Below are 23,900 nucleotides of genomic sequence, written 5' to 3'. Positions count from 1 at the left end.
AATTAAAGGCAAAGCTGTTCTATCTTTCATTTATGCAAGCCATGGACTACTACAATGTTCTAGGGAATCTATGCAAAACCAGAATTTATTTTGTATGATAACAGATTTATGTGGTAGCCTTCTCATTACTATCTGAGTGTTTAACACATAATCATAAACCTAAGTGATTCTTACTTACCATTACTTCACTTTACAGATGGGGTACTGAAGTCCAGAGAAGATGAGGGAATTGCTTAAGGTCAGAGAGGAAGTTGGTGACAGAAGCAGAAAGATAATCAATAGCACCTGCATCTCACACAGGACAAACATGCCCTCTCATTACACACTGCCACTGTCATACTGGGACACTACAAGACAGCAGTTTCACCAGAAGTGTTTTAAGAAAGGTTACTGACACAATATCCAAAAGCACTCATGTTCAGGGGAAGATACAGTGCACAGAAACACAAAAGCATTTTTGAGTATAACACACAAGCCCTGTCATATTGTAGGCAGAGAAATACCCAAAGATAACTTGAGACCTACAGAAATGAGGCATCTTGAGGAGCTCTGCTTGTCTGCTTTTCTAAAACGTGTCAGATAAACAAGTCATGCCCTCATGTAGTGCATTTTTTATCACCCCAGAAAAGGAAAGATTTTGGTCAGAGAAGCAACAGTGGCTAAACTGAAATAGCAAACTCTTCAGCCCTTCAGTTTTGGGAAAAGTACGACACTGTCACCACCCACAGTCCTCATGGAGGTAACAGATTCACTTAATAATCAAAACTTTTTTCAGACCAAAAAAAAAAAAATCGGAGAACTAAAAACCTCTTGAAGTTCTTCTGCTTTTAATTAATCTGCATGCCAATTTTGGCAGGAACCAGTAGCTCTGAGGCCTAGCATTTGCAATCCCAATGGGAAGACAGTGAGCTGTGCAGTGCTAGCATGGTGAATTCAGAAATCACCAAAACTAAATTCCAAAATGCTTTTAAGCTTTCTCCATTGCTTGCCTAAAAAGCAGAGCCATATGTGGGGATACCACTCTGCTTCAACACCAGCCTAAAAAATTCCCAGTGCAAAAGGAATTCAGAAATCCTCTCATTTTTTCTTATCCCTGTGCCCTTTGGGGACTGAAAAATGTTTCCCTGTGGAAGAAAAAACCTGAAATGCATGAAATGGAGATGAGGATTGAGAAAGCAGTGTTTAAAAACCCCTTAAGAGGCTTTGGGTCTGAAATTCACATGAATAATACTTGAAAAATTCTGCAGAGAAAGACAGGATGACTTTACAGCTGTCAGATCCTAGCTCTTTCTTTAATCCTGCTTGGACTAAAGTTGCTAACTTACAGGTTGGGCCACCCGCAGGAAAAGGAAGTCTTTCCTTCAGCAGCACCCACTTTGCTTAGTGCAACACTTTAAGTCATACATGAGAGAAAGTAGGTTGGAAGAATCTGTAGGAACTGGGTGTCTCTGAAAGCGCGACTGCATTTGGCAAACTGAATTTATACATGAATCCGCCTCATGCCTGCTTTGCAATGTATCATGCTGTTGAAAGAGAATGACAGCTGTGGGACTAAATATTTCCTTCCTGGATCCAGAAACAGGTGGGGGAAAAAAATGGTTACTTTTTTTTTTTTTTAAATAAAAAAGGAAGGAATCCAATCTGAGCACAACACTCTCCATCTTCCACCTTAGTGCTCTCTAATAACAGACTCAGACACTAAGCTCACATACTCACCCACTGACAGGCATTTGTAGTAGCTAAAAGAAAAGCATTTCCCCTTCCCCCACGCAAAAGCATCCCTTTTAGCTCACTGGAACACAGAGGATCAAAGGGCTCTTTTTCTAAATGCTTTGAAAGCTATTGTAACATCTTTCACGAGGCTGACAGCATTCTAACTGTCCTGATAGCTACATAACGCTGATGTATTTATAACACATGGCCTCTGCTTGGGCCCCAGAAAACCAAACCTGAACAAATATACTCAATAACCTGGAAGATACGGCTGCCCACAGGGACCTGGCTGAAGAGCAAGCTGGGCCAGAGCACTTTTGACGTGCTTTTTTAGGACTTTCAGTCATTAATCAGGAAATTAAAAAGACTAATTAGGTACCCACCCTGAGGGCTTTGCAGGAGAGCAAAATAAACCTGCATTTCGCCATTCAATGAAAGCAGCACACAAACACAAACACAGCATTAATAATACACTCACTCTTCACCTCCGAAGACCTGGAGTCTGAGTTCTTGTATGAGAAAGGCATGTGAAAACAAGCTCAGCAGTCACTAGCATCAAGACAACTCTATATCATTTGGCACAGTGCAGTATTTCTCTAGGTTCATGAAGGAAACTGTGGACAGAGCCCTCTTTCTACATCTCTGCTTCTACCCCAGGGGCAAAGAAAACTGGTCACGTTCAAGGGCCAGGGAGGGTAGTCTGTCTGGAGGGTCAGGGCCAAGACACATCAGGAAAGGGCAACCCAGAAAAGGAATTAAACAGCAGAAAATACTTCTTGAGGCAAAACCAGCAAGGTTAAATATCAGAATCGCCCTCCAAGGAGGTTTCTGATCTTAATTTTCAAATAAGCTTGGTTTGTCCAGAAGGGCTTTCACTGTAGAACACAACCACAGAGACAAGAGAAAACAGCAGGAAAACAGGATTTGTAGAGGTCTCATTATACTGAAAATGACTACCACCAAAAAAGAGAGCACAAACATTCCTCTGTTAATCTGTTAACTCAGGGGGAAAAAAAAGAGAAAAAAAGTATTTCTAAGTTCTCTGTTTCCCAGAGAAATGAACAGGTCCTAGTACCCATCATACAGCACAGGCCTTTGCGCTCATTCTTCTTTTGGTCATAATTCATGGTATTTACTTATAACAGGTATCCAATACATTATTTTTTTGTATACTTCAGTTTAAATGTTTGCTACAGGATGGAATTGAGATTCTTTTACCTTTTCTTCTTCAACTTCAACAAAATGACTGGGAAAACATAGGCATGCACTATGACAACAAGGTCTGTAATAACTCCAAAATACTGATCAACAAGGATCAAATACAGGCCACTAGCCACCAAAAACCAGTGGTTCTACTTCTTGAGCAGGAAGAGCAACTCCACTAGTCAGCATTAATATTAGGCTCCTACAAGAAACATTACCTGCTAGAAAAGAGAGATGTAATGTAAGCTGTAATCATTATGTCACACTAGCTTCCCGTCATGGTTCTATTATTGTATTTCATCCTTTCAGATGTCAGAAGATTTCCCTGGTTTTCCATCTCCAAAATACAAGGGAATGGAAGTTTAATACAACTTCTGATTTGAACCTTAATTCAACAAATAATGACACCATAAAGCTCACTGGAGTCCATGGGAATTGAATGTCTATGGTGCTAACCATGTCCCTGCATCAGCAGTGAGAACACAGTGACAGCAGAATAGAAGACAAAACAAGGTGAAGTGAGATTAAAGAGACAAAGAACTTCTTGATCCCTGATCCTCACTGTACTAACCCAGTGAAGCAAAGAGATTACAGATGTGGGTTTTTTTAATCACCACCGTAATGACACGTAACACATGCTCCCAGAAGACATGTATAGACTCTCAACCCTCTATGTACATCCATTTTATTTTTCCAGAAGAAAAGAGAAAGGAACATGGGTTCCAAGATGTCCTTTCAGAAAGGAAAGGCTGCTAGCAATTAGCAGGTTAAATGATGATAAATAAAATACAATACAATAGAAATGACAGTTTGGAAAAAAAATAAGCAAACGTGAACAAAAAAAATATATATATCCCCAGAAATCTACTGTGAACTTTGAAAAAATCATTAACAAGAGAACTTCACAAAAAGTTATTGACAGTTCAGTTGCCATCTACCACAGTGAAATTTGACATCTCATGAAGCTTACCCTTGCCATATCAACGAGGAAGTTCTCAAATAACTTCCAAATATGGTTACTGGCATAGATTTCTTTCATTTCCACCTCAGTATCCACGTAACAGTGGTTAACAAAATTAACATAGGCAATTTTCACCTGCAGAAACAGCAAAAGCACAAACAATATGAAGTGGAACAATGAAACCATCAGCATGCTGTTTTCTGTCCGCAAATGTACTGAACAATAAAGATGATCCTTCAAGTACTAACAAACAATGATAACAGCAATAACGCATATGCTTGGTTCTGAAGGTTTAAGAGAGAAGCACAGCAACAAATGCATTAATGTACTTAAAGATTACATGAAGAAAAACTGAAACGTTTCACAAACATTCTTATTTTAACAAAACACACACACACCCAAAGCAAAACAACAAAAAATCTGATATTTCAGTGATATTAAGACTACAAGGGCCTGGGTCTAAAGCCAGGAGCTGTCAAAGTGCAGGACACCCCTGTACTTGCCAGTTGACTGCTACGGGTTGGTGCCTTGTGACAGGCTTCCAAATATTAAAAAAAAAGGCCTTTGGCAGAGTTGTGACGGCAATCCCTATATTCCCACAATCTTAATGCAGCACTTGTATTCAGGGTGAGTGTAGCTCAGATCCAAATGGAAGAGAAAGGTTGTGCAGCACTGGGCCTGCAGCTACAGCAGCACAGTGCTTAACAGGAGGACTGCAGTCCCACTCCCCTCCTACATTACTAGCCTGCATGTGCACATCATAAAAATGGATATCTAGCCCCTGAAAGGTATATATTTAATATAAACATATGTATATACACTGAAAATTTCTTGTCACATTCAAAGGAGAGAAGGTAGTTGCACATGTTTAATGCAGTCAGGAGAAAATTCCTGTCAGACTTTTAGGTTTCATTTGTTTGGGTTTTCTGTAATTAGCATCTTTTGAAATTAATGTTAGGAGGAACTTCTGAGCAAAGCAAATGTTTTTTCCCTTTAAGAAAAGAATCAGCTGATCTTAAGGGGACCTTTTCATGGCATGGAGGGAGTCTTTACTCTTGCAGGTGCCAGTTCTGTTGATATGAGCCATGTTTGTTCACCGAATAGCCTGCAGAAATCTGTCTGACCAATAACAAGGGGCCAGAGCAAGCTCCTTGCAAAGGCTGTGAAAAGATTTCTTTGATCATATCGGGCAAACAAACACTCCCCTTCTGATCAGCGTGAGGTATCACAGTCCCACTGAAGCATGACTAGTAGTAGCTGCAGAATCAGGCCTCAATATGCAGTGAATAAAAACATTTGCTGGACTGCAACTGAATTTAATAAAATGAGATTTCAAGCAAAAGTCCCACTGACTTCAGCGTGGCCAGAGTGTTACCCATCATTTCCAACAAATTCAGGCAGCAGCAAAACATTGGCTTGACAAAGCACTCAGCTGAGTCTTAGTAGCTACAGCCAGAAGTTATCAGAGCGTGAAACTCTGATAGTGGCTGGACAAACCCAGAAAAACAAAACAAGGTGTCTGCCCCAAAAAGCTGACAATCAGAGTGCAGCATAAGAGACAATGATTTTTCTGTTTAAGAAAATACTGGCTTATCCTTTTTCATTTATTTACCTTAACAACCACCGCCTGTTTCCTACCTGGTTTCTTTGCAAATATTCAACTTGTCGCGACATTATTAACACCAAAACATTTTCTGAGTTTCTAAAAATGATAAGTTTGCTTCCTCATTTGGTGAATCTTACCTCAGGTATGCAGTCATCATGGGTCACTACCCTCACTATATCATCCAGCGGTAGGAGTGAATTGCACTTGATCTCTGTGTACACATTCTTTCCTTCTGTACAAGCTGCTAGCAATTCTACTAGAGTGATGTGATACGCTAAGGGTCCGCTCTCATCTGCTCGATCTCTCTCTGAACACATCATTTGGAGTAGGATTGGAAATGATGCTCTGTCATTGTAGAATATCAACACATCTTCACCGCCATTTATAAGCTGAAAAAGATACCACAAAGATTTAAGTACCCTGCACTGCAGTGACTTTCCTAATTATTTTGTTCTACCGTTAAGTATGCAAAGACTGTCTAGATATTGAAAGTGCTCCTATAAAAAAGAAAACAAAATGTCTGCTGTGGCTTATCCAAATGCACATGTCAAAACAATATCCAACGCAAACTTCTACTCTTATCTACATAAGTGCAAATCTGGAATAACTCACCAAGGAGCGAGGTAATGCAAGGTGAATTTCAAGTTTAATGTCTATGTAGCTCTGTGTTTACCTAAGACAGTATGCCATCCTTATTATTCCTACCATCTCAATGTTTGTATGAAGTGAATTAATTACCCTCATCTCCTTTGTGAGGCCAGGATGCGTTATTATCCCTGTTTTATAGATAGGGACTTGAGGGGCAGAGAGATTAATTCTTCTGTGCTACCTCATACAAAAAGCCTGTAGCTCACCCGCAATGTAACCAAGCTCTTCTGTATCCCTGCTCAGCATCAGATACAAAGGGTGATTCTTTTCAACCCATGCAAATTTGGCAGGTGAGTCTTGACATTGTCAGTGTCATGCCAGCACTTCCATTTAACAGAAGGCTGGTGTAAGCGATAAATATTTGATTTTCCTACAAGTGCATTGGTCAACTCCAGAGGATCCAGAGCGGAGATGGATGCTGCCAGCCTCATCTCAGCAAATCTCACAGAAAAGTTTTGCTCTAACCCAGTTTTGAATCCCCCATGCACTTAAACATACCTACTGCCAGCGCTGCTCTGTGAGCTCAAGCAAAGCTGGGACAGGACAGTAGTTCTCCCTCCTCTCCATCACTTACTCACCTTTTAAGCATAAAGCACTCTCAATGCAGGTGAAAATAAGCTCCCACAAACCCTTCCTAGTACAGAATATACCCTGGCAGCACAACAGCTGTACATATTTTGTGAAAAAGGCAGTTGACATAGCCAAGTCTATACGTGACATGAAATCCTAGCTTACTGAACTCAAGGGCAGAAATAAAGTCTGGTGGAGCGTTGAGAAATGGGAAAGCGTCAAAAGCAGCAATGAAAATTAGTCTCCCAGAAGAACTGAAAAGTGTGAAAAGTCAAGAAACTTTTCATGACATTTTCCAGGGTTTCAGTATTTCAAATTTTGAATTTACAACTTTTCTGGTTGTGTTTTCCCCATTTCCCGCTTATTTTCACTTTGCAATTTGAGGAAGTGAATTGCGAATTCAGTCTTCCCTGCAATTCCCATTTCTCATTTATCTTTGGATTTTTAAAATGTTTCTACTCCTGACTTTTCAAAACAGATATTTTCTGGAGAATCCAAGGGACAGAAAAAAAATTTTTAAATGGACAAATCCCTGGGAGGGAGGAAAGAGACAGTATAAGGACCAAAACATCATTAACTTCATTGCACCCCATGGCAAAAAGAAAATAGAGAAAGTAGGAGTATTCAAAATATTGGAAAATACTGATGTCTAGAATACTATGTTTTAGGACATTCCACACCCAAAATAATAAAAAAATCCACACCGAGCCCTCTGGGAAGGTACATGCTCTGTCACTTTCTATTAGCTTGTTTACTACATTCGCATAGTTATTTTGCATTTCTGTACGTTTTGCATAAAGGAGAGGGAAGAAGACTTTTTCCAGGTTTACCCAGAATTACAAACTTATGTCAAATCCAGACCTAATCTGTATCAGTACTGCCAGATATCATGGCAAACCAAACTGATCCCTCACTATTTAACATACGTATTGCTGAAGAATGAGGAAGAAATACCAGGAGATAGCGAAGCTGTGAAACGTGGCATGCTTGCTACATACTGATTGTGAGGAACCACAAACCAAACCAGACTACGTTGTTGGTACAAGAGCAGCTAAGGGAGACAAGGTAATTATAAATGTGAGGACAGAAGATGTCATCCCCTCAACCCAACTTATCCACTTTTAAATGTTATTTGTGAAGGGCATCCAAATATTGACCCAAGCCAAGAAAATTATGTTACTATAAACAGAAAAGTAAGAGAAGTATCAGGAGTTAGCCAGACAAACTTTTCACAGATCATCATGAGCTCAGCAATGGGCGCTGGGGGGAAGGGGATCAAAAAAAGAAAACAAAACCAGCAGCATTTTCTTCCAGTAAAGTGAATTTTCAATGAGTTAAGACCTCTGTGCAAGTATATTGAAGGTTGGTCAGTACTGGAGCAGCTGTTGATGCTCTGTAATGTATCACTCCAGAACAGGTAACAGAAAAGCCCATTGCCACATTGATCTGGTTCAAAAGTAAATTCTGCTTTCCCTTTCATAATAATGTTTGCACTGATAGCCACTGTTGTTCCAGGAAACTCAAAGCGTGCTTGTAATGAGAAAAAGTGCCCTAAGAAACCTTTCAAATCAGTAAACATCACTACTAGCACTCTATAGACTAAGATATGAGACTCTGCAGACTAAGGATATGAGAACAACTAAGTAAGCCAGACTGTGAAAGTTCAATGTATTTTATGGTGCTCTTTCATCTGTATGCACTTTCTAAAACATGTAAATATGATCAGTTTATCCCTTACTCCCAGTAAACAGGAATAAGTTACAATATACTTTGCGTGGGTAAAAGAAAACAGAAGAGTAGCTGAGCCATGCTGCACACTCATACTCTATCTTGTCATGTGATAAACTGTTTATATGCCCCATCTGGAGGCACAGAAAAAGTTACACCAATTGCTTAAGTCATGTGATAAACTGTTTATATGCCCCATCTGGAGGCACAGAAAAAGTTACACCAATTGCTTAAGTTCACAAAGTAGAGATCAGTTGTCTACTGAGACACTCTCCTCGCTTCATGGCAAGTTCCAACCATTTGGCTCCCTTTATATTGGATTGTCATTCAAGCACCATTCAAATTTCACTATTAGCTTACTTTTCTAACAAATCGTAACTGCTTAGCTTATGTCTTCCGTTTTTTTAAAACAACATCATCTTACCCTCTTTCATCAAAACAGGTGTGCTCCCTCCCCCCTGCAAATTCCTGGAGGACTCATGATGTAAATGTCACATACGAGTTCAATTTCACTTCATCATGCAGTCAGCTTGAAAATGTAATATGACAATTTATCTTTGTGCTATTTAAGGTCAGTAACAAAATGTATTTAAATAGAGAAAAATCTAAAAATTTTGTTTGATGAGAAAGTAAAAACCTACAAGAAGCTGTGGTGCAAGGGGAAAGAGCTACAAGCAGAAAGGCACAAGAACTGTTTGAATTATGTAAATCAAAGGCTTGTAATTGATATTGCATGTTAAAGTACTTCAGTCAAATTGAAAAGGTTGAGGTGGATTCCATTATTAAAGGTTATCCATGTAGGCTGAAGCTTTATTTTCTTAATTAGAAGTTTTCCCTCTTTGTTCCCAGGAAACAAAATTTTAGCAGGTTTTAGTGTTGTTCATACCACAACTACAGCTTGCCTGTTCTCTTTGTGAAGATATCTCTTAAAAAAACCCAACCCCCAAAAAAACCTCCACTTTCTAAAGTAAAGAAAAATGATCCTGCCTGGACTTTTCACCATACCCAACTTCACCCACTTATTAATCTCATTGAACTGTTAATATAATTATAGTTAAATGCATGAGTGTCTGCAAGTTGAAGACTTCGTTTATCATGCACACCGTATATCAAATCCTAATTGCAGAGAAGTCGATTAGGTATTTTCCTGGTAACTTTATTGGCACAAAGATTTGTCCACAAACCACTGCGTGGAATTTATCAGGTCAGATTCTGAATTTAGCAAGTTAAAGCTAGAATAGCAGCACTGTTACATGGTTACACGCTAAAAAAAGTGGTCTACAACAACACTGACACAAATCCATAGAGGTAAGAACCTCTTATATGGCAAAACCATGCCACAACGTGGAAAGTTTGGTGCATAAGTGGAATCCTAAATTACAGTACAGAAAAAGTGTAAATTTATGTAACTCTGAGATTTCCGTGCTACATCATCTACAAATAGACATCTCTATCACCATGCTAACACTCATGTTTTCTTCCTAGTAGTTATACAGATGGCCTTACAAAATTAGATTAAACTCCCCAAAATGTCTGCTAAAATATTCATTATTTGTGATACCATTTGAAATTCTAAAGCGATGATGCCATTATATCCCATAGGTATTAAGAGCAGAAAAAGTAACTTCAAAATACTGGTGTGTTAAAAAGACATTACGTGGGTGACTAACATATGAACCCTTCACTTACCTCTGTCATTACCATGTCCTGGCATTTTTTCACGTATTTGCCATCGGCTTTCACAATGGTCTGCAGGAAACGTAGATACTCCACATGACGGCCATGGGTCTCAATACAGTGCACAAAGTGCTGCACCACTCTTTCACTAATTTCATTACACAGAAGGTAATTATTCATGAAGATGTGCCGCATGGTTTCGGCTTCCAGGAGCTAAACAGATTAAAATCAAACCAGACTTGTAATAAGAGCAGATTTACTTTGAGACTGGAAGATTCACGGGACTCTAGATTAGCGAAAGACACATGGGTTAAGGGAAACTGGAAAAGTCCAATACGCACCAGTACAGTGATTAAGCAGTGACCTTAGGGACTAGCTTTCGCTTATGAAAGGATTTCTGTACACTTCCCTAGGAGTATAAAATGGTCCTAAAGTGAACGTTAACAAAATCTGTGCCCACGTGGAAGATGAGAACACACACATACTCACAATGCACTGCTAGAGCACGCTAAAGGGAGTTTGGTATGCAAGAGAACTGAGACCACATTCGTCCCACCCACCATCAAACATTGCATTGAGGCAAACAAATAAGATGATTAGCTACCTCTGGCTCCCTCTGTGGTTCACAGAGTTAGGCATTTCCAGCTGGCAGATCACTGCACATGCAGTCTGATCACTCTCTGAGAGAACATCTCTTTTCACGTTAACTACAGAAGGAGCCTAAGGCTATGTTTCTAATCAGTGAGTGAGATGGTACAAGAGGAGCAGACCTGTAGCAAGAAAGGGGTGCTGCTGAGGACACAGCATCCAGACTTTATCTATTCTGGGGACTTTTGCTTCAAACTTGCTCTAGTTTGGTCCCTTGGACTAAAGACTCGGGAGGGTCAGGTGCGCTCCTAGAGTATACCATTCTGTTTACTGTCATCTGAAAGTAATCCACACCAATTTTGATCGACAATGTGAACACAGCAACTGAGATGATCAGAAGACCACATTCAAAAGAACAGAAAAGCTAGTGCAAGCAGGCTTCATACATGGAAGCCAAATTAAGACCTCCCTGTGGTCAGCTCAGTGCCCTTCATTAACTTCACCAAAAAAAAAAAAAAAAAAGCATGAATGAAAAATAACAGAACAAATGTTTCCTAGAGTAATGTACACAGGGCAAGGGTCTAAACCTCACACTTCTTCTAATAAAGGTATGTTTTGCTCAATAGTTCTGGCACAGAGCAAGGTGTCATTCTATATGACTATACCTGTAAACACACAGACATACATACTTCAGTTTTAATTAAACAAAGAGATTTAATGTAAAGCCAATGATATAATAACAGATCAAATTTTAGGTCAGTTGAATCAAATGGAAGCATCATCAACAAAAATGCATAGGTCTGATTTTCTGCTGTCACACAAGCTTCATGACAGCACCTTCTACCTTGACTTATAGTCCATCTGTTAGGATGATTAAGACCGGAGTCAAGCAAAACACAATGTGAGGAAGTGACACATAGACACTTCCAATAAACCCTACAGGTAATGTTGTTTTCCACTTTTAAAATGGCAACATTTAAAACAACTACATGAGGAGCAACGATAAGGGAGAAAAGACAGAAGAGAGAAGAGAAGGCAGAAAGGGCACAATTTAATAAAATTATTTATTTAGCACTGTCATTTTTCAGCAAGTTCAAATTAACTTCCAATTATAACATTCTACTTAAAATGAAATGCTCACCCCTGGAGTTAAGAACAAGTTGAGATTTTTGTGGAGGAGAACTTGATTCTGAGGATTTCCTCGACAGAAATTCTGAAGGAAAGTGTGGGCCAGATTCATAACTTCATTCATCTTCTCATCGCTCTGTAGACAGAAAAGACAAACTAATGAGCTGAGCATACCTAAACACACTTCTTGAAACTGTACAACGTGAACTCAACCAGGAGCAAAAAAAAATTTGCTGGGCCTTTTATAGGGCAGGAATTATCCCTCTGGCAAAAGCAAGTGATCCAGTTTTCTCCAGAGTTCATTAGTGGCTATACCTTACTCTGAGACTTGACTTGACCATAGGGAGTCACAGGGGCACAAACTCAAAGTAAGTCTTCCTCTTGCATGGTTATGATTTCCTAGTTTTAAAAAAATTGCTAAGTTGCTTGATTTTCAAAAAATGCTCTCTAGCCTACCTTGACTTTGGGCTTTTGAAAAGCTTTGGGTTTTATATAGTTACATATCGAAACAGATGTATACGTGCATGTCTTTGTATACCACACACACACATATATATGTTCGCCCACATATTCCCACACAAATACATGTCATCTCCGTTTTATATTCCTCTTATATAATATTCTATAATGTGATGAACCACCTATATGAACAAGCACTAACTATTTTACAGAAGAAAGCTGAACCCAGTGTCTATACCAGAACATTAGCGTATAACATTCAGGAAAATGCAGCCCAAAAGAGGGTTTATCTCCTCTCAATGCTTCCTATAAGATCTAGGAAAATGTATTCTTCAAAAGGATATCTAGATCATTCATTTGTATGCTCAATGCCACTGAATCAGCACAAAATCATATTATCTTCCGCACATCTAAGGTTTGCCTATTTCAGGAATGGGATGATAGCACAGTGACATCCAGGTATATGAAACAGTAAACATTAAGTTCTTAATGAAACCTGGTCTGTGAAAGCATCCATATGTAAACTTAGGCCCAAACTCATTATTCTTAAGGTAGAAAATGTATCATCATTTCATGCTTGTAGCATAGTTGAAGGAATTCAGTTAAAAAAATATTCACAATGATTCTTGGGCCTCTTCAGGTCTTTCCTTTCACCGAGTTCATGTTCTTTATGACTAAAATGATGAGAATAACCTTTTCATAGGGTATCTGGAGAAGGTCCAAGACCACCAAGTGGGCGCCCATATTTTTCAGCAATCGCTGCTGTTGATTCCGACATTTTTTATTCTGAACACAAAGTTTGCTGAGTCGAATCAAAATCTATGAATAAATAAACAAATAAATAAGCAGGCAAGCAAGCAAAAAAAGTCATGTCAGACAAAACCAAACAAAAATACATTCTTTCAAAATAATTACTAACTCTACTTGTCAAGCAACTATGTCAAACAAGTTTCCAGCAGATATACCAACCTCTTTAACAATATTGTAGTTATTGCTTTTATTGCTGTCTATCTGGGGTTTTTTGGTCCCATCCTGTATTGGACTCAAAATAATTGGCTCCTGTAACAAAGAACATACAACAAGTAGAGATCTATTGCAATTTCCTCAACATGAACTAATTATATGTAATAACAGCAAGTGAAGCAGCAGCATTACAGCAGCTCATAGGGAACAGATATAACACAAACTATAAAGAAAAAGACTCTTCAGTAACCATCCACTGGCTATTGTCCAGTGTGTTTAAAGATTCACATTCAAGTCCTTCCCTTGTTTCAGATTTCCAACACGATTTGAGGCAATTACTCTATGTCTTCATGCTTCTGATCCTCCTAAAAAAAAATACATCCCTAAATCACAGACTAGACATCCCAAGGAATTTAGATATTATGAGAACAGGGACCACAGGGGTATTTCAATAGCCACCACTTGTTCCAAAAAATCTCTAATACTCCTGGAAAGATTACAAAGTCTGTGTACGTGAACATATAAAGTCTGGAGCACAAGCTGAAGATGACCTCTGTAGTCGAGATAAGTAGAATGAGGCTATCAGCAGTACAAGAACAAGTAGGATGTGGAAATTAGAAATGTTCTGCCCATGAAGAGGACACTTCCATGCTTATCTCTGGATGATGCAGGAAAGGATTTAAAAACAAATGAGAACTTTCTGTTAAACTGCAACATCCATCCCGACATGACGCTGTATGCTCTGGGCTTTGGCTCTTAGAAAGCCCCAGCAGGGTATGACAAAGAAGAGAAATCGAGTCAGCAAGTGATTGCCAACACCTTTCCATCCATGTCTCAAGCAAAACATGGAAGAACATCTACACAAATACTGGCACTTACATTATTGGCAGTGGGTTTTGTTGTTTGTTGGGGTTTTTTAATGCTGCCAGCTATGGTCAGCCTTTATTATCTGGAGACAGAAATAACTGAAAGTTTAGACTTTGAATGCTGAAATTATTAATCTTGCAGAAAAACTGTAGCAGATCTTGAGACCACCTCGCACCATAACCACAAGGATGTAAGCCAATGTAACAACATAAAAAAGAACCAAACAGGTGCGCTTCTAAGTTTCATCATGTCCTCAAACTGCCCACTGTTTTAGAGAATTATGCTAAAACACACGTGCACCCCAGTCTGACTGTTTATACCTCTTGAAATGTCTGTCTGAACTTTCTTAGCTGATGGTGAAGATTAGGAGTTCTATAAATCCCATCTGGTCTTAATTTCCAGTGGGACAAGAACAGCTGCATCACTTGGCCATGGAAGCTGTTTATAACAGTGTCAGCACCACTGTTCAGTATGGTCATGTTGATCTATGCAATAACAGTGGATTTTTATTTGTTTAGGCTTGTTAGTATGCAAGCTGCCTTTTCTCTAGCCGTTTGCATCAATACTTTGGAAGATATTTCAGGCTCTTTGCTATAATTAACCACCTTCCTCTGTTCTGGGACTGTGAGTTAACCAAGATTAATTTACCTGTTACTTTTATCTGCATTCTTCCTCAATCAAAGTAGTTTTATAATCCATGGGAACTATAAGTCTTATCTGGAGTTCCTGATCAGCATTAAACTGCTGAATGTATCCTTTCTCTTAACAAAATAAAAACCTGTTTATTGAACCCATAAGAGAATACCAAGGATGTAGTTATCAAGAGATAATCATACCACTGGGATATCAGAGACATTCAGTTGCATATCTTGTTTCATTACACCCCATGATAGACATTTTCTGTCATGCTTTTCCATAGGGGACAGGGAGTCATAGAGATCACACTGAGAAAGGTTCTTGTCGAAGTTTCTCTCCCCACGTTTAGGAAATCATATTTTCTAAAGATGACTACTTCCTCTATTCAGAAAATCCACAGGATATCAATCTGCATCAGTCTTAGGATCTTTTCTTGACAGCCTCCAGGATTCAATCTGAGCAGTTCCCCACTGCTGAAATAGTCTCGCTCATCTCAGCAAGACAATTGTGCAAGGCACCAGTCAGCATCATGGTGGCACAGTTTTGCCCCCCACAGGCTGTATTTACCCACCAGGGGAGTGAAGGACACTTTCAGAAGTTTCTGTTCATGATCTCAGCCTATATATGAAGTTTCAGGAGATGTTTATTTAAATATTCCCACAACCAAAGCAAATTACCACAGACCACAAAAGGAAGAGAGCAAGGGAACACCAGGTCCTTAAGGGTGCTGAAATTTTATACCACTTGAAACCTCCGGGAACTTTCTTAGCAGATGACAAAGACAAGATACTCTGTAAATGCCACTGCATTGTATTCTACCTTCACCTGAGAGTCCATTCACTGAGACTGTCTATTTCTCCTCCTCAGATTTGTGTTTCTGGTGCTACACCACCAGTGCATCTGCCAATGAAAGGACAATAAAGACCACACTTTCCATAGTCCATGGTATCTAAACAGACTCATTAACACCCTTCCTAGAAATAACCAAGTAAATAGACTTTATGTGCTCTTCCCTTCTTAAGCAAAGCTCAGTTACACAAGATCAATTTCAGCATTTCTTCTTAATCCTGTATGGTCTGATCTAACTTCAAGCACCCTTTCCTATAATTCTGATCTCCAGTTCCTATCATGATGATCCTGCAAGGACGTAAGATTTGTTGCTTTTCCTGTGGAGAAGTCTGGATACTTTATTTAGAAGAGCATGGCCTTTTTTTCTACAAATGCCATTTCTGGAATCATATGATTGAAAAAAAAAGAAAAAAAAAAAGGAAAAAAAGAAAAAAGAAAAAAGGAAAAAAGGAAAAAGAAAAGGAAAAAAAGAAAAAAAAGAAAAAGACTCTAGCCTCTCCCCAAGATATGACAGAAAAGTGTAAACAATTACCCAAAAAGACTCAGAAGCCTAAGAGCAAAAAAGACGTATTTCATATTTTTAAAAACCTTATGCCAATCTTGAAATGTGCTTCAGTGAGAACAGAAACTTGGGCTTAACCTAAGGCTGTTCTGGAATGTAATTTAAGACCTTGCGTAAACTTAAATATCGTTTGGGAAAAATTAAGCACAGGCAAATGAAACATATTCCCTGAAGACCTAGAGGTTAATCCAGCTTAGTACTAAATACCAAGAAAGCATGGGAACTCACAGGGATGCTTATCTGCTTGGAGTTAGCCACGTGTTTCACACATTGTAAATGATGACCAGCACCTCACCTCTTACATCTGACCTAAGCGCTCAAAGAGAGTATACACTATGCAAAGTAGTTTTGCCAGGTAAAAGCACTTCCTGACTGTTAATGAGAAATCTAACAGGGATAAAATAATGGACAAGATTCTGAGGTATTGTGACCTGGCACTTCTCTCATGGAATTACCATCAGATGATCTAACCAGTTGTGCAGATTACATATTACTGTTCTGACACAATATCCTCTCAGATCGGCCAGAGATAACATTGTGCATCTGCTGAAGAACTACTAATCCATACAGACGCATAGATGTGTCATGGGGAAAAAAATACAGAAAATATCCTGCTTAGAGACACTTCTGCTTCTAATACATTGTTTGGTCTCCTCTTCCTAGAGTTTCTTTGCTATCAGGACTATCCATAGGAATAAAAAGGATCTTATACACTTTTAAAATGTATTATAGCTAAAAAAACTCATAAGTATCCTGCTGCAATTCTGTATCCCATTTCTTCATTACCTCTTCCACTCATTAAAATACACAAAGTAACATTTTCTTTCCTACTAGAGCAATGTTTGAGGAAAGAAAGTAGAAAATCCCACACAGTTAAGCTCATAAAGTCCAGATTCCTCCCCAGTTCTGACACCATTAAATTCAGCTGAACTATATCAGAGAAAGAGTAGGACCTACACTGTTCCAAGAAATCAGGATTCTCCCTTAAAAGTGCTGGATTTTCCCCTGAACGAAGCCACCTAAAATCTGCTTTCCAATATCAAAGGCCAAGTGTATCTCAAAGAAGTCTGCAAAATCCTGTCTTCTTAATGGCTCTAACGTTTCCTCAATTGGCTTCACAATCTCCACTTGGCTTCATGCTAAGCTTCCCTTGGTGGCTTCCTTGCCTATTTTCTTTCCATTAGGGGAGACTCTACTGCAGAAAAGAATAAGAAAAGTTCTGTGGCAAAGACCACAGTTCTTCAGCTCTCCCTACTTCCTTTGATGACAATGGAAAACTGGGAGTAAATATTGGTGGGAAAGCCTGCTTTATCTGCCACAAATGTCAACCACACCAACTCTCGTAACATTTTCCATTTTCTTGAAGACTCATACTGCAGAGTGATGACATAAAGACTTCAACTTTTACTGAAAAAAGAAAATTAAAAATTTAAATTTAAAAAAAAACAATCAGGTCTTCATGGTTCCAGATTCAAATTCCAAAGTTTCTCAAATCACAATCTTAAGAGTGTGGAGTGGCAAGAGTCAAAAAAAAAAAAAAAAATTTATTAACCAGACCCCAAATTTGCAGATGTTCATTAAACTACCTATCAATATTGAAACAATTCTAGCAGCAAAGGCTTTAAATCTACCTCTATGGGCTCTTCTCCCCCTTTGGTTTGATTGTCGCACCCCTCTCCACTCTCATAATTGCTGCTCTTCTCAACCCACAATTCCGATTTTTCTACAGTCAGACGCAGCTGATCAAGATCAGCTTTGATTTGCTTGTAGTTATCAACATCTTGATTAGACACCAGCAACTGAACCTGGAAATACAGAAAATTGTAAAGCCATTAAGCAGTAGCACCAGCACTTACGCCTGGGTAATTTGCTTGACAGTTTCCATTCTTCTCAGGTGCTTTATGCAATTTTCCCAATGAAACTGAAACATGGTACACACACACTTTTTAGCCCCCATTCCTCAGAAACCTTTAAGAGCCAGAGACTGTGGTTGCCCAAAACATGATAGTTACAACATTCACAACACTCTATTGCCTTTTTTAATACACGATGAAACATTTTCAGTACAAGCACATATTTACAAGCCTTTGAGTTCCGTGCAGAGTTAGCCCTGATGCAATGATTATGATTTTCATGGTATTAAAACAATACAGTCAGAAATAGCTTAGCCCATCAGCACAGTATTGCACAATAAATAAATAAATAATGATTTTAAAAAAAGATTATATGATAAGGAATCAGGTCATCCAAAGAAAAGTCAGAATGGCCAGTAACTTTAGTGAACACCTACATGACCATAATCTAATACTGAAAAATATTTTCAACGCTTTTAGGCCAGCTTAGAAAAACTTGTTTGAATAGAGCTAATGAACTGTCTTTCAGGTTCATGTCATTTCCCACCATCTGAGTGGTCACTTTTACTAAGATTAATCTCGCTTATTTCTCTATTTTTCCTACTGCTCAAAAGTATCTGGGGTTTTTCCACTGTTATTTGTAGTTCTTGATTTAGCATAATATACACATTTCCTTTCATTGTAATGCTCTTGGGTCTCCCAAGTTTATTAATGGAGACAATACACAAAAACCCTAAAACTTTACAGTAAATCAATAATGTCTGTTAAGAAATTACACTTATGTAAAAGATTACGGTTCTGTGGCTGACAAGAACATTGATAAGGACATTCTTTGAAAAAAATCACTACTTGCAGGCAATTCACTATTTTGAATATAAAGTTTTCATTATCTTCTCTCTTAGCTTAACAAAATCTTGTTATTTTACAGAACTTTGGAAGATTGCTCATCCACAGGCATTCATATTCCCTGTCCTCTACAGTCTTTCTTGTTTACTTGTCAGTTAGCCTTTTTCTTCCTTTACGAAAGCTCAGCCTTTGCTTACCTGGGAGTAACAGCTATTTATGCAACCAACCAGCCTGGCCTAACTGTAACAATCTGGTGAGAGGCCATTACGCCACACTGCAAAAACATTAAACAAAAGCTTTCCAGGTCTTTATCATTCATCTGTTTTTAAACAAGAGTAACCACCACATCTTACATAACGATGAGACAACACGCTATAACTCCTGAAATAAGCATCAGATGGTCTTATCAACATATGCTATATAGGGTTACGTAACAGAGATATGTCTGTCACCCAGCCCCATGACATCAGATCTCCCCATCCTAATCCACTGACACATGGAGCCAGCACATGCACTGTTATCAAGCAGAAAGAATAAAAGCTGAAAATGGGTTTGGCTCGCTTACTCCCTTCCTGTTACTTCAGCATATCTGCATCACGCAGTGGAGCACAATGCAAAGACACCTGAATTAGAACTAGAAACACCACATGAATAACAAGAGAGCTTTACAACCAGCCTAAGTAGCTCTAAAGACAGGAAAGTTTTACTGCTGACACCAGTACACTGCTTGCAGAACATGAATTAACAACTCTGTCTCTGAGGGAACACTACATCGTGCCTTGCTGCAAGATACGTGTGTCCTAGCTGTCACCACAAACCTACATAGTCAGTAATGAACACAATGCCAGAAATAACTATTTTTGGATGTACAACTATAAAATACACTAGCACATATGTCCAACTCTAATTTAAAAAAAAAATAGAAATCTCTGCTCAATTTAGACCTATAAGTAAAGAACACTGTCATGACACAAACAGTAATTTAGGTAAGCAAAGCAGTCTTCGAAAAGACCTTCCCTACAGTCAGTTTCCTGGAATAACGCTACACAATCCGTACCTGTTTAAATGCTTGCAAAACTTCTGCTCTCTGACTGAAGTGCTTAAATAGCAGATGCAGAGCACCTGAGAGCAACGGAGGGTAGTCATGCATGATGAGGTGAATGAGGACCCGTAAAAAAGTTCTGCCACCTTCATCATCGAGCTGAACTGCATTCTTCTCCTTTCTGCAACAGAAACAGCAAAAAGGACTAAATAAGTAAGAAAAAAATAAAAGCTTTTGACATGAATATGCCAATACACACAATCTTCATTTGATAGAACTCTTAAATCCAATATGCTGCAGGATGTAAACTGTAAACCACCCTAACACACTTTATAAGTACTTCAGTCCCAGAGTTACATGCTGCTGCAGGAATCTTATAGCAGAATGGACAGTACAGAAAGAAAGTATGTATGAAATGTGTCAAATATTGTGATTAAAATCCATATTACAAAAACATTCATTTATGTCTTGGATAAGTTATGTCAGGCTCATCCCTAATCCAAATTAATTGAAGTGAACAGCATTTCATCAGATGGCCCTTTCCTTTTCACTCCTTCCCTTTTCAGCTGCTATCAAAATTTCATTTAAGAAAAAAATAAGCTCAAAAATAGTAAGAATTGCCAAAAGTGTCATATTTCTGTAATCATATTTATAATGTGGAACAGCAGAAAGCAGATTTACACTTAACATACCAAAGCAGAAATAACGTTTCCAAGAAACCATTCAGTCTCTCTGGTCATTTTAAAGATGCAGATGCCAAGGGCCATGTGTTGTTTTACATTATGGGAGTTCAGGGAGAGGACCGGAGGCACTGATCTCACTGGTAAAGATTGAGAACGCATAAGGGACCGAGGGAGGAAAAATCAGAATGCCTATATTGCAGATCCTTCTCCCAAGCTCCAAGAAAAACTTTAAAGTCTACGGCCTTGTCTAAATGGACTTCATATTTACTGGTATAATTATAATTAAACCAATATAGTGATAATGGTAATAACTCTCCAGTGTGGATATTTTCTATACTCTTTTCTTTTTGTTCACAGCATAGCTGAAACCACTTCTCAAACTCCACAGGCATAACTTGTGATCTACAGGCCTCTGGTGGTCCAGAAGATCATGGCAAGTGGTCCACAGTTGATTTCAGGAGTCATATGAAAAAGATTATTGTTGGCATAACTTTCTAAGTAAGTTCAAAGACAAGGTGCAATGACAACAGGTCATGTAATCTACAAGAAATACTGAGGGTTCACAGTAACCTACTCATCCAAGAAATTTGAGACTATAGCCATAAGGTATACCTTTAAAAGCACCCATGTGAGGAATTGTAAGAGGAATAAATAATTACTGTGTTTTAGCCCAGTTCACCTGTACCCCATTCTCCAGCTACCTCTAAGAACAGGGCAAAAACTTTCTACCAACTCTCTTACAATTAAGACAGTGGGCATTTCCAGCCACATGACCGTCCATACCAACAGTGCTGTCTGCTTGGAAATCCAGGTCTTTGGGGCACTTTTCTGTTTATGTTATTACACAGAAGTAGCCAAAGGAAGAGAAAGGGGTATGAAAATACACACAAAATAAACAGAGACTGACCATGAGAAATATCAGTGCGAACAAAGAGATGAATATAGACAGATAAAATGTCAAAGCACATACCTGCCAGCAAACATGGTTTCAGCCTGAGCTGCGATTTCATCTATGTCAGGAACAATTGCTGGAAAACAATCAAAGCAAAATATAAAAAAATGCCAATGATTAGCATTAAATCTTCACAGCAAAATGGAACTCTATTTCTCTTTCAAGAAGGTATTATCAAGTGGAGGTCTATCTGCATATTCTTCAACTAGGAAAAATTCACTGTCTGCAAGAGCAGCGGGGAAGAAACGGGACACGGGGCAAAGTTAAATTATGTATTACTGTTACCAAGGAAGAGCCAAATTGTAGTAATGAACTACACCTACATGGTGCCCTTTCCAACATCTTCCAGCGGTCCTGGCTGACTGGAGAAGTTCCACCGGACTGGAGGCTGGCTGATGTTGTGCCCATCTACAAGAAGGGTTGCAGGGAGGATCTGGGGAACTACAGGCCTGTCAGTCTGACCTCAGTGCCGGGGAAAGTCATGGAACAGGTAACCTTGAGTGCTATCATGAAGCACATGCAAGAGAACCGGGTGATCAGGCCCAGTCAACACTGGTTCATGAAAGGCAGGTCTTGCCAGACTAACCTGATCGCCTTCTATGACAAAATCACTCGACTACTGGATGGGGGAAAGGCTGTGGATGTAGTCTTCTTGGACTTCAGTAAAGCCTTTGACACAGTTTCTCACAGCATTCTGCTTCAGAAACTGTCAGCCTCTGGCCTGGACAGGCACACACTCTCCTGGCTTGAAAACTGGTTGGATGGCCGGGCCCAGAGAGTGGTGGTAAATGGAGTTAACTCCAGCTAGAGGCCAGTTACGAGTGGGGTTCCCCAGGGCTCGGTACTGGGTCCAGCCCTATTCAATGTCTTTATCAATGACCTGCATGAAGGCAGTGAGTGCACCCTTAGCAAATTTGCAGAAGCTGGGTGGAAGTGTGGATCTGCTGGAGGGTAGGGACGCTCTGCAAAGGGATCTGAACAGGCTGGACCGCTGGGCTGAGGCAAATGGCATGAGGTTTAACAAGGCCAAATGCCTGGTCTTGCACTTGGTTGTTGTACAGCAACCCTATGCAGTGCTACAGACTAGGGGAAGAGTGGCTAGAAAGCTGCCTAGAGGAGAAGGACCTGGGGGTGTTGGTTGACAGCTAACTGAACGTGAGCCAGCAGTGTGCCCAGATGGCCAAGAAGGCCAATGCCATCTTGGCTTGTATCAGACACGGTGTGACCAGCAGGTCCAGGGAGGTTATTCACCCTCTGTACTCAGCACTGGTAAGACTGCACCTTGAGTACAGTTCTAGGCCCCTCACCATAAGAAGGTTGTTTAGGCTGGAGAAGAGGAGGCCGAGGGGAGACCTTATTGCTCTCTACAAATACCTGAAAGGAGGTTGTGGAGAGGAGGGAGCTGGCCTCTTCCTCCAAGTGACAGGGGACAGGACAAGAGGGGCATGGTTTAGGGATTGATAGGAATGGTTGTACTCAGTAATCCAGTAGATCCTTTCCAACCTAGTGATTCTATGATTCTATGAAATCACCACTGATGACCCACCAATGACAGACAATATGGAACTTAAAATTTTGTTAATGAGCCAACCCCCACAAGGCAGCTAAATGAGTCACATGAACTTCAGAATATTTATCATAAACTAAATTATTCACCACATCGTCATTTTGCTTTTCAATAGTTTAATAAGCCTTATTACTTAAGATTTTAGTACTTTAGACGTAGACACCCCTCTGCTGTGCAGCACCTCCAGTTAAAGCAACTCTCTCCTACTTGCAGGTGGTCACAGAGACAAGAATCGGCCTTTTCTGAACACAAAAAAGCATCCTGGAAAGCCATGCCACTTCTATACGACATTCACCTCACTTAAATCCATCCTCATGCAACTCCAACTATATTTTCATGATCTGTCTGCCACTTCATTTGTCATCATATGGCATTTTGGGAAGAGTACAAATAAAACAATAAATTGTCATCACAGGAAAAAAGGAATCATATTTTTGTTAGAGGAGGACTGTCCAGCAAAAACCATATTTTTATGTGATTCCTTAGGATTTTGATTCTCCTATAACCTTTTCAGCTTTAAGCAGCATACATCTTTCCAGTGTATTTGAGTTCACTGGTTGCAGTAATCTATACAAAATTAATTTACATTGCAATACAAAAGTGACATTTACCTGAGGCAATCCCGTGTGTGTCAGGCGGCGATGTTGCAGAGCTATCAATGTTTTCATTGTTTTCCCCAAACTCCCTCTTATAGATAGACAGCATGTAGGATATTCTATAGTCCAGTCTAACACTGAGAATGAACTACAAGGGAAAAGTTTAAAATAAGACCTTTCCTCTGCCATTTGGTACCATGAGT

At 39.3% G+C, this 23,900-nt stretch overlaps 1 protein-coding gene across 1 annotated transcript in view; it reads right to left on the bottom strand.

Moving 5' to 3' along the window:
- ITPR2 (inositol 1,4,5-trisphosphate receptor type 2) overlaps window positions 1-23,900 on the bottom strand; it is a 265,394-nt gene that overhangs the window by 134,053 nt on the left and 107,441 nt on the right. Inside the window, exons 23-32 of the mRNA XM_054072496.1 lie at window positions 23,713-23,845; window positions 21,553-21,610; window positions 19,915-20,080; window positions 17,790-17,963; window positions 13,251-13,340; window positions 12,975-13,100; window positions 11,836-11,958; window positions 10,119-10,319; window positions 5,621-5,872; window positions 3,887-4,012 (exon numbers count right to left, since the gene is read on the bottom strand). Coding sequence (XP_053928471.1) covers window positions 3,887-4,012; window positions 5,621-5,872; window positions 10,119-10,319; window positions 11,836-11,958; window positions 12,975-13,100; window positions 13,251-13,340; window positions 17,790-17,963; window positions 19,915-20,080; window positions 21,553-21,610; window positions 23,713-23,845 — 1,449 coding nt within the window. The remainder of the gene's footprint in view (window positions 1-3,886; window positions 4,013-5,620; window positions 5,873-10,118; window positions 10,320-11,835; window positions 11,959-12,974; window positions 13,101-13,250; window positions 13,341-17,789; window positions 17,964-19,914; window positions 20,081-21,552; window positions 21,611-23,712; window positions 23,846-23,900) is intronic.

The sequence above is a fragment of the Cuculus canorus genome, chromosome 1 (assembly GCF_017976375.1).
Source record: "Cuculus canorus isolate bCucCan1 chromosome 1, bCucCan1.pri, whole genome shotgun sequence".
In the NCBI taxonomy this organism is placed as follows: Eukaryota; Metazoa; Chordata; class Aves; order Cuculiformes; family Cuculidae; genus Cuculus; species Cuculus canorus.
This window is presented reverse-complemented; position numbering and strand designations above follow the sequence as displayed.